At 61.6% G+C, this 11,714-nt stretch overlaps 2 protein-coding genes across 2 annotated transcripts in view; both read left to right on the top strand.

Annotated features, from left to right (window-relative positions):
• Positions 1-3,300, top strand: part of MRPL12 (mitochondrial ribosomal protein L12) — a 3,880-nt gene extending 580 nt beyond the window's left edge. The window contains exons 2-5 of the mRNA XM_027667529.1: positions 3-89; positions 184-264; positions 363-494; positions 2,998-3,300. Coding sequence (XP_027523330.1) covers positions 3-89; positions 184-264; positions 363-494; positions 2,998-3,114 — 417 coding nt within the window. The 3' untranslated portion in view covers positions 3,115-3,300. The remainder of the gene's footprint in view (positions 1-2; positions 90-183; positions 265-362; positions 495-2,997) is intronic.
• Positions 3,301-4,150: 850 nt separating this feature from the next.
• SLC25A10 (solute carrier family 25 member 10) lies at positions 4,151-11,040 on the top strand. Its single transcript, XM_027667559.1, has 11 exons — positions 4,151-4,286; positions 7,119-7,238; positions 7,371-7,485; positions 7,565-7,613; positions 7,919-7,960; positions 8,241-8,284; positions 8,779-8,849; positions 8,954-9,046; positions 9,287-9,364; positions 9,473-9,529; positions 10,002-11,040. Exons 1-11 carry the CDS (start codon positions 4,197-4,199, stop codon positions 10,101-10,103), a joined length of 861 nt encoding a protein of 286 aa, XP_027523360.1. The 5' UTR covers positions 4,151-4,196; the 3' UTR covers positions 10,104-11,040.
• Positions 11,041-11,714: the final 674 nt, after the last annotated feature.

The following is an 11,714-nucleotide window of genomic DNA, read 5'->3' as shown; positions in this document are numbered from 1 at the left end:
AGGAGTACTCGCCCAAGGTGCGGCAGCTGGTGCGGGACATCGCGGGGCTCACGCTGCTGGAGGTGGCCGATCTCAACGCGCTGCTCAAGGTGGGTGTGGGGGCGGCCCGGCTCGACCCGGCTCCTCCCGGCCCGGCCGCGTGCGCCGCCTGACCGGCCGCCGGTGCCGCTGCTCTTCCCGCAGGAGACGCTGAAGATCCCGGACGTGGGGGTGATGCCCGCGGCGGCCGCCGCGTCCGCCCTGCCCGCCCAGGCGGCTCCACAGGTACCGAGAGGGGCGGGAGTGAGGCCCCGGGGGCCCCACGCGCGGGCGGGGCTGGTGGGCTTGGCCGCGGGGCTTCACCGCGCTCCTGCTGCTTCCAGGAGGAGGAGGAGGTCCCGCTCAAGAAAGAGAAAACACATTTCACCGTCCGGCTGACGGAGCTGAAACCTGCTGACAAGGTGAAGCTGATCAAGGAGGTGAAGAACTTCGTGCCAGGAGTGAACCTCGTGCAGGTGAGCAGGGGCTGTCCCAGGCTCCGGCCTGTCACCCCCAGGCCCACGTGGGTCCAGCAGTCGGCTCTCTGTCCGAAGGGAGCCTGTGTTCGTGTGTGCAGGAGCACAGTCTGCCCGTGTGAGCCTCAGTGCAGAGGCATGGACAAAGGGGGAGCAAGATCTGGTTCTGTCTTTGGCATTTTTCCCTGGCAGAAGTGGGAGGATGAAGGAGGAGACCCAGAGCAAAGACCTCAGAGTCCTTCATGCCAATCTCAGCTTCTCCAAACCTGAGAGCTGCTGTGAGCTTTCCTGCAGAGCTCAGGAGTCCCTCACTACAGCTCGGTTTGGCTTGCCTTTCCCAAAACCAGTGTATTTCTGAATTTAGACGAGTTTTTCTAATTCACACATCTTTCAATCCAGGCTTCTAGGTCTTTTCAGGGCTCTTCTTTTTGTAGGTGATGCTTCTTCCTCTTTCCTGGGAGGAGACCAGGCCTCTTACAGCCCTGGGCAGCATCTGAGCTCATGCCCTTGAGCCAGGGTGTGGGCTCAGCAGGTTGGGTGATGAAGCTGCTACTGGCAAAGTATTTAACGCGCTACAGTTCTCCACTGGGTGATGCTACCATATCTTGGGGTTAATAGTAGCACTTTCCATTTATCCAACTGCAGCATTGAGTATTGCAGAGTCTGCTCTGATTGTATTCTGGAATAGCAGAAAGGTTTGCAGATAATCTTCTGACCTGTTCCTGTTGCAAAGCCAACAGAGAAGCTCGGTGGCACAGGCGCAAGTTTGGCTGTCCCAGAGGGATAATTACCTGACTGTCAGCCTGGTTCCTCTGGAAATTGTTCATCCATTATTGGTCCGAAGCAAACATGAAAATAGCAAACCCTGTAATGGATGCAATCAGCAGATAATTAACTGGAGAGCTGATGCTAAATGAGCTCGGGGTAGCACGTGGCACCTGTCGGACGAGCTGTTTGTAGGTGCCAGCTATTGCAGGCAAACTCCAGTGTGATGTACCCAGCCTGGCCCTTGGGTTAAAACACACACACAAACCAACTGTCTGCTGACAGGGCTTCTGCCTGCAGAAGTTGTGTTTAAAGTAGAGTTGATGCACTTTTGTTGTAAATTTCATGGCCATCCAGTTGAGGTGTTTTAATGAGGTTTGCAGGGGATCTCTTTGTGGCCTGATGGTTTGGAGGAGAGCATGGCTAGTGAGGACTTTGAGTGCTGGTGGGACCCAAACAGGTCAGTCCTGCGGCAACAACTGTGTGATGAGACAGGTGTGTGGTCAGCACACACCAGACTGAGGCCATCCTCGGTTCAGGAAGCTCATTGAGAGCCTCCCAGCAGACACTGACCCTGTGTCACTGCCAGTCCCGGGTCTGACTGGGTTGGGAATGTGCTGCCTCTGCCCCGTGACTGCTGCTGTGTGGATCCTGCTTGGCTCGGGCCTTGCTCTTCCTCCTGCCAGGTGCCGGGAACAGCTGCTTCCCTTGACCAGGGCTGCTTTAGAATGGAGTCATGCCTTGGTGAGCAGGGTTCTGAAATGAATAACCTGGGTTGTGTTGCCTGTTCTCATGGAGCAAGCTGGAACAGGCTCCTGTCTGAACCCTGTCCTGGTGAGTGAAGGCATTCCTGCCTTGCTGAGCACTGGCCGTGCCTGCTCACCCCAGCAAAAAGAAGCATTTTCTGCCACCACAGATGTGTTGTCACTGTGCCCAGCAGGAATCAAAAGGACAAAACCTTTTTGCCAGCAGCAGCCAGTCCGGTGGGCACTAAAGCCACACCAAGCCACAGCAGAGAGCTGTGGCTTCTCACCTGGGAACCAGCTGGGGTTTGTTTCAAGGAGCCAAATAGCTTCACTGGTGCTAGGTGTAAGAGCAGGAGGGTCTGACCACAGCAGGGGCTTGTCCCCCCAGGCTCCCTTCCCTCCCTACAGCAGCACTGCTGTAAGTTCCTTAAATCAGCTCAGCAGCTTTTCAGCTTGCCTTAAGTATTGCACTGCTGCTTAGTACCAGTAGTTTTGCTTAGAAAGTACCTAAAATGTCAAAACAATGTGTTCTGAGTATAGTCTGTGCTGAAGCTCTGTTTTACCCGGTGCAGCTGTGTCCAAACCCTGCACCAGCCTCCCCTCCTGCTGGCACAAGTATGTGAACCAAAACATAGACACTGAGCAGGGCCAGCCCAGTGCCAGGCAGCCACTGCCTTAGTAGGTCACTGCATGGGCCTCTGCCTGCACCCAGTCCTGCACGGGCCAGAGGTGCACATCTGGGAGCACCACGCCCATGCTGGGAGGAATTTAAGAGCAGCGAATCGCTGGAAAAGGTTTCCCAGTGGATATACTGGGCAGGTGTAGCCACCTTCCGGTGGGATGTGCTGTAGTTCAAGTGAAAGTCTTGGGGTTTGTACTGGTCGGTGAGTTTCCCTGGTCATCTTAAGCAGAGGTCAGGCTCATGGCTCTAAATCCGATAATCTGGTTAGTGAAAGGCACTTTATGAGCCTCGTACTTTGTCCCTCCCACAGGCAAAGAAGCTGGTGGAGTCCCTTCCGCAGGAGATCAAGGCAAACACCTCCAAGGAGGAAGCAGAGAAGATCAAAGCAGCGCTGGAGGCAGCAGGAGGGACTGTTGTTCTGGAGTAGTCTCACCCTGGAGGGACTGGCACCACGGCTGCTGCCCAAGCCGAGCCCGGACCTTTCCAAGCGCATGGCGCGGTGGGAGTGCTCTCCCAAAAAACACTGGGGTTTGGCAGAGCTGCTGCCTCCTTCCACTATCACCATGAACTCTACCTTATAAATATAAAAAAAAAAAAAACATGTAAAGTGGTTCGTCTCTCCCAAATCAGCTCTGATTATCCCCATGCTCCATATGTGCACGCTGGTAACGTCACTGTTTCATAGAATCATGGAATGGTTCGAGTTGGAAGCGACCTTAAAGTTCATCTCATCCCAACCCCTGCCATGAGCTGGGACACCTTCCACTACACCAGGTTGCTCCAATCCCCATCCAACCTGGCCTTGGACACTTCCAGGGATGGGGCAGCCACAACTTCTCTGAGAAACCTGTGCCAGGGCCTCCCCACCCTCACAGGGAAGAATTTCTTCCTATTATCTAACCTAAACCTACTCTCTCAGTGTGAAGCCGTTCCCTCTTGTCCTGTCAAGGCTCTCCTAAATAGTCTCTCTCCATCTTTCTTGTAGGCTCCCTTAAGGTTCTGAAGTTTGTGCCAGCACATCACCCCCCTCCTCATGGCATCGCCCCCTCCTAACGCTGCCTTTTGCTGATGGTCTCACCGCCCCGTTAGTTGTGGGAAGAACCCACTTCCATAGGCTGTGGAGATGTGGGCAGGGCGGGAATGAGTACTCTGGAGCTGCTGATTGTCCCCGCACTCTGCATGTGTGCACTGGTAACGCTGCTGTTTGTACCCGCGCATCCCCTGCCTCTTCACGCCGTTTTTTTGCAGATGCCTTCACCTCCCCGTTAGTTAATCCCCGTTAATTATTAACGGGAAGAAACCACCTCCGCGGGCTGCGGAGGTGCGCGTGGCAGGGGGAGGATGGTTCTGGAGCCTGGGGTTTGTGGGGTGGGGGGTGCGCGCCGCTCCCGGGCCGGGGGATGCGACGGGCGGGTCCGCCCCCCCTCCGGTACCGGGAGGGGGCGTGGCTTAACGGAAGGGGGCGTGGCTTAACGGAAGGGGGCGTGGTTTGTGGCAGAAGCGGCTCCCATGGCGGAGCAGCGCGTTTCGCGCTGGTACTTCGGCGGCCTGGCGTCCTCCGGGGCCGCCTGCTGCACCCACCCCTTGGACCTGCTGAAGGTGAGGGGGGACACGCCGGGGGGGCGGCTCTGCCGGCGTGTGGGATAGGGAGCGGGTTTGAGGAGCGCGGAGCGGCTGTGAATGGCTGCGGGGGTGTGGGGGGTGCTGTGAGGGGATGGGGAGGCGGTTGGTGCGGCTGGGAGGGGTTGGGGGGACGGTTATCGGGGCTGGTCGTGGTTCTGAGGGCCCCGGAGCGGCTGGGAGGGGTTGGGGAAGGGGTTAGGGTGAGTTGTGAGTGGCTGTGGGGGTCCCGGAGAGGTTGCGGTGGGACGGGGAGCGGGTCTGAGGGTCCCGGAGCGGCTCTGAGGGACTGGGCTGCGGGATGGGGGCGGCTGTGAGGGGACGGAGAGCAGGTCTGGGGGCTCCAGGGCGGCTGTGAGGGGTCAGGGGGTGGCTCTGGGCGGCTGGAAGTGGCTGTGAGGGTCCATGAGAGGTTGCGAGGGGATAGGGAGCCATTCTGGGAACCTGCGGAGCGAGTCTGAGGGTCCCGGAGAGGGTGAGGGACCAGGAGACGGCTACCAGGGGAGGGGAGTTGGCTCTGAGTGGGCTGAGAGTGGCTGTGAAGGTCCTGGAGAGGCTGTGAGGGGACGGGGAGCAGGTCTGAGGGTCCTGGAGCAGCAGCAGGACCGGCTTTGAGGGACCTGGGTGGGAGTGAGGGTCCCAGAGTGACCGCGGGGCCGGAGAACAGCTGCAGAGCACCAGGGAAACAGCTGCCGGGGGCTGGTTCTGAGGGGCTGATTTCGGATTTGGGGCTGTGCAGGTACATGGCCCGGGGCTCAGGGAGGAGGGAGCTGGGGCCTGGGGACACAGCTGAGGGGTCACAGACCCAGCCCAGGGGAAGGGGCAGATGTGTGGGGCTGAGGGGTCTGGGGAACTCGGGGTGTCTGCCCTCGGGGCTGTGGAGGACGCCTTGGCCTCCCCTGCCCGGGCACGGCAGTAACTCCAGGGCTGGCGGTGTTGGACACTGTCCCACTGGGCTCTGGGCCCTCTGGCCAAGATGTCACCTAGGCGCCGCGGATGACCTGGCATCCCCACTGCCGCACAAAGGGCGCCGCGCGCAGCCCTGCGCTGCCAGCACCCACGGACGGGGCGAGTGCCAGTGCTGCCTCGAGCCTTGTGTGCCAGCCAAGTGGCGATGAGCCTGGCAGCCGGGCAGGCTGCGGAGGGGGAGTGGGAAAGCCAGCCCAGGCCGGGGCCTGCCCTGCCCAGGGCTGTGCCCATGGGTGAGGCTGGGACAGACAGCCCCTTCCCACCCCACGGCATGGAGGAAGGGGAAGATGTATTGGGCACAGCAGTCAGCCCTGGGAAGGGAGTGCCACCTCCCCAGTGTTCAGCCTGTTGCTGTGCCCTGTCTGCCCAGCGGAGGTGGCTGCCAGCCCATGGGAACTCGTGTGGGATGCCCTGGCAAGGCGCTAAGAAAGGGAATTTGTCTGACACATGCCTCTCAGTCTGTCTCTGAGCCAGCGTGTTGGGTGTGACATTTGGGCCATGTCCCCTTGCTGTCCCCTGCAGATGTGCAGCCCCTGAGTGCACAGGGCTGTGAGCAGTCTAGCCCACTGCTAGGTTCGCATCTGAACATTGATCATGGACCTACCTTTGGCCGAGAGCTCCCCAGCAGGGGCTGGCACCAGGCCTGGTGAGGCACAGGAGGCCTCAGGATCCAGCAGGGCAGGGTACGAAGGGCACTTCACTGCCCCTCTGGACCTTGGCCCCAGCCAGCCAGCCTGGACAGTGCTTGTGCCCTTAGGCCAGCTCTCTGCAGCCACCAGCCACCCACGGGTTGCTGGCTGTGCAACAGTGACCACGGCCTGGCCAGTCCCTCCCCTGCCTGCCTGCCTGCCCTTCCTGCAGCCCTGGGACCGCAGGCAGCGGAGTGCATCCCAGCATGACTGTGCCTGACCTGCCTGCTCGTTTCCTCTGCCCCAGGCTGCCTGCAGCCGGCTGCCCGACGCTGGTCCCTGACACAAGCTCTGGTCCCTGGCATCCAAAATCCACCTGCCAGCATTGAAGGCAGGCTCCTGCACCCCTGCTGATGCCCCGCGTGGGAGACAGCGACTGTTCCCAGCATCCTGTGGTGTGTCTCACGGCCCAGCTGTGCCGGGGCTTCTGGAGCAGGAGCCAGGCCTGGTCCCCCGACAGCAGCCCTTTGCTCTCCTTATCTCCTGGGGCCTTTGACCTACATGTGGTCTTTGCAGCACTCAGAGCATGCTCCAGCACCAGCTGACACAGCTCCCACGCGTCCAGGCCGGCCCCCCATGACTCCTGCTGCCATGCATTGCCCGTGGTGATGGGAAGTGTTGGGCTACTGCAGGAGGGAAGGAGAGCATCTGGCTGGCTGTGGGTTCTCTTCCTGCCTCTGCGATTCCTGCGCTGGGGAGGAGGGGAAGTGGCTCCGGAGGCCTGACGCCCTGCCCTGCGTGGCTGTGACTTCACTGACCCGCCTGCGTCCCTCTGAGCAAACCCACACTGGGCACTCACTCGCTCAGGTGCTGCTGGACCGCCCCACCCTGAGGTGGGCCAAGGTCCTTCTGGGAGGAGCAGGTGCCACCCCTCACCTTGGAGCTTAATGTTGAGGGCAGGGCCTGGGAAGGCCTGTGGGCAGGTACCTGGGCACTCCCCTTCCCTCACTGCCTCCAGCCCTCTGGTGCTGGGCTGGGCCAGTCTCCAAGTCCTTTTCAGGTGTGGGGAGCCTGGAGCTGTTGCTGTTGGCTGCTGGGCGGTGCTGACGCGTTAGCCTGACACGTGCTCACGTTCATGCCCACTCTGGTGCCTGGTGCACTCCCGTCCCTGCCTAGCCCAGCGCTGAGCTGACACTGCTGCATTCTGCCCCAGGTCCACCTGCAGACACAGCAGGAGGTGAAGATGCGGATGATGGGGATGGCGATGCATGTGATCCGCACCGATGGCTTCTTTGCTCTCTACAACGGGCTCAGCGCCTCGCTGTGCCGGCAGGTGAGTGCACAGTGCCCTGCTGGCCCCTGGGCCCCCAAGGCCAGCGCAGAGCCCCTGCTGTGCTGCAGAGCCCCAGGAGCTGACGGGCTGCCCTGCACCAGGGGCACAGCCGCTCATTTCCCTCTCCTCCAGATGACATATTCCTTGACTCGCTTTGGCATTTATGAGACTGCAAAGAAACACCTGGGCCAGGGCAGCCAGGGGCCTCCCCCCTTCTACCAGAAAGTGCTGATGGCTGCAGCAGGAGGTGAGCCAGGCAATGGGGCTTTCAGCCCTAGCTCCCTCAGGCTGGACACTCCCCTGACCCAGCTCTTCTTTTGCCACAGGTTTCACTGGTGGGTTCGTGGGGACCCCAGCTGATATGGTGAACGTCAGGTCAGTTCTGTCTGTATGACAAGGGTTGTGGCCGGTGCACAACAGCAGTTGAAATGGTGGGAAGTGCTGGGTGCTCCTGTCATCTCTCCTGGCGAGTGGTCAGTGGCCCAGGAGCTCTGTGCTCAGGATGACTGGAGCTGTTCTGCTGTTCGATGACAGCCTCTTGGGGGGAGTGGGGCTGGAGGCAGCGTTCTTGTCCATTTGCAAACGGGCAACACAATCCCACTGCCCTGGGCAGGAGTCTCTGGTGCTGGGGGGGCGGTCGGCCACCGGCCCCCCCTCAGCTGCGGTGCTCTGCCTTCCAGGATGCAGAACGACGTGAAGCAGCCGCCGGCTCAGCGGCGCAAGTGAGTGGGGGACTGAGGCGGGGAGGGGCGAGGCAGAGGGCTGGGGAGCTGTGGAGCCGTGAGGGCTGGGACAGCGGGGAGGTGGTCGGAAGGGACCGGCGCTCCCGGGGCCGGGGGTCGGCGTGGCCGCGGGGTGGCAGCACCGCACCGGCACCGGGGGCGGCGGGATCTGGGCCGGGGCCGCCGCTCCGGGAGCCACCGGTGCCCGCGGAGAGCGGCGGGGCTGCCGCCGTGCTGGGGAGCCTCGGCTCCTGACTCCTTCCCCTCTCGCTCCTTCCAGCTACTCCCATGCCCTGGACGGCATGTACCGTGTCCTCCGGGAAGGTGAGGCCGTGCCAGCCGGGTGGGTGGGCCCGTTCCGGTGTCCTCACAGGCACTAGGGAGCCGGGGCAAGGCTGACCTGGGGAGTTCACTCAGCCAGGGCAGGGAGAGGGGCTGGGGGATGCCCGAGGGGGTGGGGAGCCCAGGGGCATGCAGGGCCTGGCACCACCACACTGTCTGGCTAGGGCAGGGGCTGGGCCAGGTCTGGCAGGGCCTGGCAGCCTGCCCATACTCGGTGGGAAAGGGAAACCTGCCAGGAGTGTGATGGAAAAGCGCAGGAGGGTGGAGCAGATGAGACAGGGGATGAGCAGAGGCAGGGAGGAGGTTGGGCCATTTTGAAGGACTCCCCTATCCTGCATCCTATTTGCTGTGGTGTGTTTTAAGGAGGGCTGTGCAAGGAGTTTGGGACATAGCCTGGGCAGGGAAGAAGGCTCCAGGTGGAATGGGGTGTGAGTGATGGCCCGGGACTATGCTGATCCCCATCTGTCTGTCCACAGAGGGCCTGAAGAAACTCTTTTCAGGAGCTACTGTGGCATCCTTCCGTGGGGCCCTCGTCACCATTGGGCAGGTAGGACAGCTCTTCTGGGCAGTAGGTGCCTGATGTAGGGACTGGGGTGGTCCCTAGTGTGGTGAGGAAGGGGAACATGTCACTGATTCACAGTGTCTTTGCAGCTCTCCTGTTATGACCAGGCCAAACAGCTGGTTCTCGCCACTGGGTTGCTGTCAGACAACATTGTCACTCATTTCCTGTCCAGCTTCATTGCCGTGAGCAGAGCTGGGGCTGGGGGGGCAGGGCTGGGGCTTGGTTTGCTTGCAGCGAGGCTCAGGGTGCCAGGATGGGGCTGCCAGAGCCACCACTCTGGGCTTGGACTGAGCAGGGCTGGGCACAGTGGCTCTGGGAGGCTCCTGGCCTGTTGTTGGGCCCAGACATGGCTCTGGGTCTCTCCAATGACCGCAGCAGTCGGTGGCACCAGGGTGTCCTGATTCCCCGATGACTCTCTGCAGGGCGGGTGTGCCACATTCCTGTGCCAGCCCCTGGATGTGCTCAAGACCCGCCTCATGAACTCCCACGGGGAGTATCAGGTGAGTCACCCACCCTGCCCACCTCACTGCTGCCCATCCTCCCCTCTCTAAACACAGGGCCTCTGCTTCCCAGCCCCTCCCACCTCATCTCTCACCCTCTCGCCCCAGGGTGTTGTCCACTGTGCCATGGAAACTGCCAAGCTCGGACCCCTCGCCTTCTACAAGGTATGTAACTGGGGGTGTGTGGGGTGGGGCAGGCTGGGCCGGGCTGGGAGTAGAGGTTGCCATCCAGAACAGTCCTGGGACAAGGGCCTTCCAGGCTCTGCTGTGCAGAGGAAGCTTGGCTGCTTCCTGCATCAGGCCTTCATCCACTTGGCCCGGGCTTGGCCCCAGGGTAACACAAGCCCTGGCCTCGCCAGGACTGAGCCCAGGCTCAGGCACTGCAGCCATGACCCTGTTGCACCCATCAGGCTCCCAAATGGAGGGCAGGTGCCAGCACCCGTGTTGTAGAGCAGAGGGGCTGGCATGTGATGCTGACACCTGTGTGCCCTGTGGTGGCCGCGGTGCAGCAGTCCCTGCTCAAGCCTGCCTTGTGTGCCCACCCAGCACTGCCCTGCACCTGCCCACTCGTGCCACTGCCGGGAGCACCAGGGCCAGGCACACACTGACTCTCCCCCTTCTTGCTATCCCCTTCCAGGGCTTTGTTCCTGCTGCTGTCCGGCTCGTTCCTCAGACTGTTCTCACCTTTCTCTTCCTGGAGCAGCTGCGCAAATATTTTGGGATCAAAGTGACCACCTGAGTTAGAGGGATGGGACCCTGCCTCACCCCAGAGGGATGAGCGTGTGGGTCACCCCCAAGATCCCAGAACCTCTCTCTGCTCTCTGGGGCCAGCACCATTCTCCCTCCTTTTGGCCCCATTCCTGTGCCTTGCCAGCACCTGTGGCCAACCCCCCAGACTCCCCTCACCCCCATTCTCAGTATCTCCATTACCTCTGCACTACTGGTTTTGGGTTTCTTGCAGGGGTTTTTTGCTGTCTTCCTATTGCCCTACTTCTGGCCTTGAGTTCTGTCCTTGCCCCCTTCAGCCCTGTCCCTCACGTGCACCGGGAACAGGACTGTGCTATCCCGGGGAGGAGTGGGATTGGCTGCCTGGCTCTGTACCTCATTGCAGAACACATGGGGCTGAGGGGGCTGGTGCCCCTGTGGCTGTGGGGCTTGGGCTCAGGGCAGTGGGGGTGAGGCCCTGTCCTCCCTCAGTGCCTCTGGCCCCCATGCTCCACACCAACACCAGCTCAGCCTGGACCCCCTGCCCTGCTCCTGGCCTCCCACACCCTGCTTCTGCTTGGCCAAAACTCCCCAGCGCTGCCAGCTGCTGGGCTCTTCAGGGATTGTGCCTCATACCAATGAGGGCGGGGAATGCACCCCAGCCAGCCCCAGCTCTGGCAGGGCCCAGCAACACCTGCTTGAGGACCCAGTACTCGCTCACCCACAGAGTGCCCTCGTCAGACCCAGCCTCTGTGGGGGCATCCCCCCCATGCTGCTCTGCAGCCTCACTTGCCCCAGGGCTGAGCAGCCCTCTGCCCCTCACAGGCCCCTGGCCCTGTACCACCCTGTGTGCAGGGGCTGCGGGCACCAGCCCCTCCGCTGTGTGCACCTCTGTGTGTGCTGGCCCTAAAGGATCAAAGAACTGGAATATCCATGACCTTAATGTATAATAAAGGTGAACGTGGACAGGGCCTGCTGTCCTGCTTTTGAAGGGGGGATGCTGCACCCCCTTTCTGCTGCCGAGGGCTTCGGCTGTGAGCTGAGCCTCCCAGAGTGGAGGGAGAGGAGCAAGGCATGGCCCCTGGCACCGTGCCAAGCAGGGGATCTTCACCTTCCTCTGCCCAGCACCCGTGGATCTGTGCAAGGGGAGCTGTGGGCAGGCTCTGGCCAGTCCTGTGCCGAGCTGTGCCCAGTCTCAGCTGTGCTCTGAGACGGGGCCATGCCAAGGGCGCCCGTCACCTCCGCCGGAGCTGCCTCCTGGATGTGACACTAATTGGGCTCCGGCGGGTGGAACAGAGGCAGCCTGGCACAGCAGAGCAGTGAAAGCTCGTCACCTTAACGAGGCTTAATGATGCTGGCTGGCTGGCATTGCCACTCTGGGCCTGTGCCCAGTCCCGGCAGAGGCCGTGGGCAGGTGAGCGGAGGGGGAACTGGGCTCTCTCCTAGTGAGGGGCTGGGGGCTGCCCAGACAGGCTGTGGTGCCTCATACCCCGGCCAGCCCAGCACTGCTCCCACAGCTGGCGGGCACTGCTCTGTGCCACACAAGGGGCCAACGTGGAGTAGGGGAGCAATAGAGCCCCCATGGTCCCCCAGCAGCACAGAGCCCTTCTCAGGCCCATGCCAGCTGGTGCCAGGGATGTTCCAG

Source organism: Corapipo altera, unplaced genomic scaffold, assembly GCF_003945725.1.
Source record: "Corapipo altera isolate COAL_440 unplaced genomic scaffold, ASM394572v1 305, whole genome shotgun sequence".
Classification (NCBI taxonomy): domain Eukaryota; kingdom Metazoa; phylum Chordata; class Aves; order Passeriformes; family Pipridae; genus Corapipo; species Corapipo altera.
Note: the sequence above shows the minus strand (reverse complement) of the source record. Positions and strands in the feature narration are given on the sequence as shown.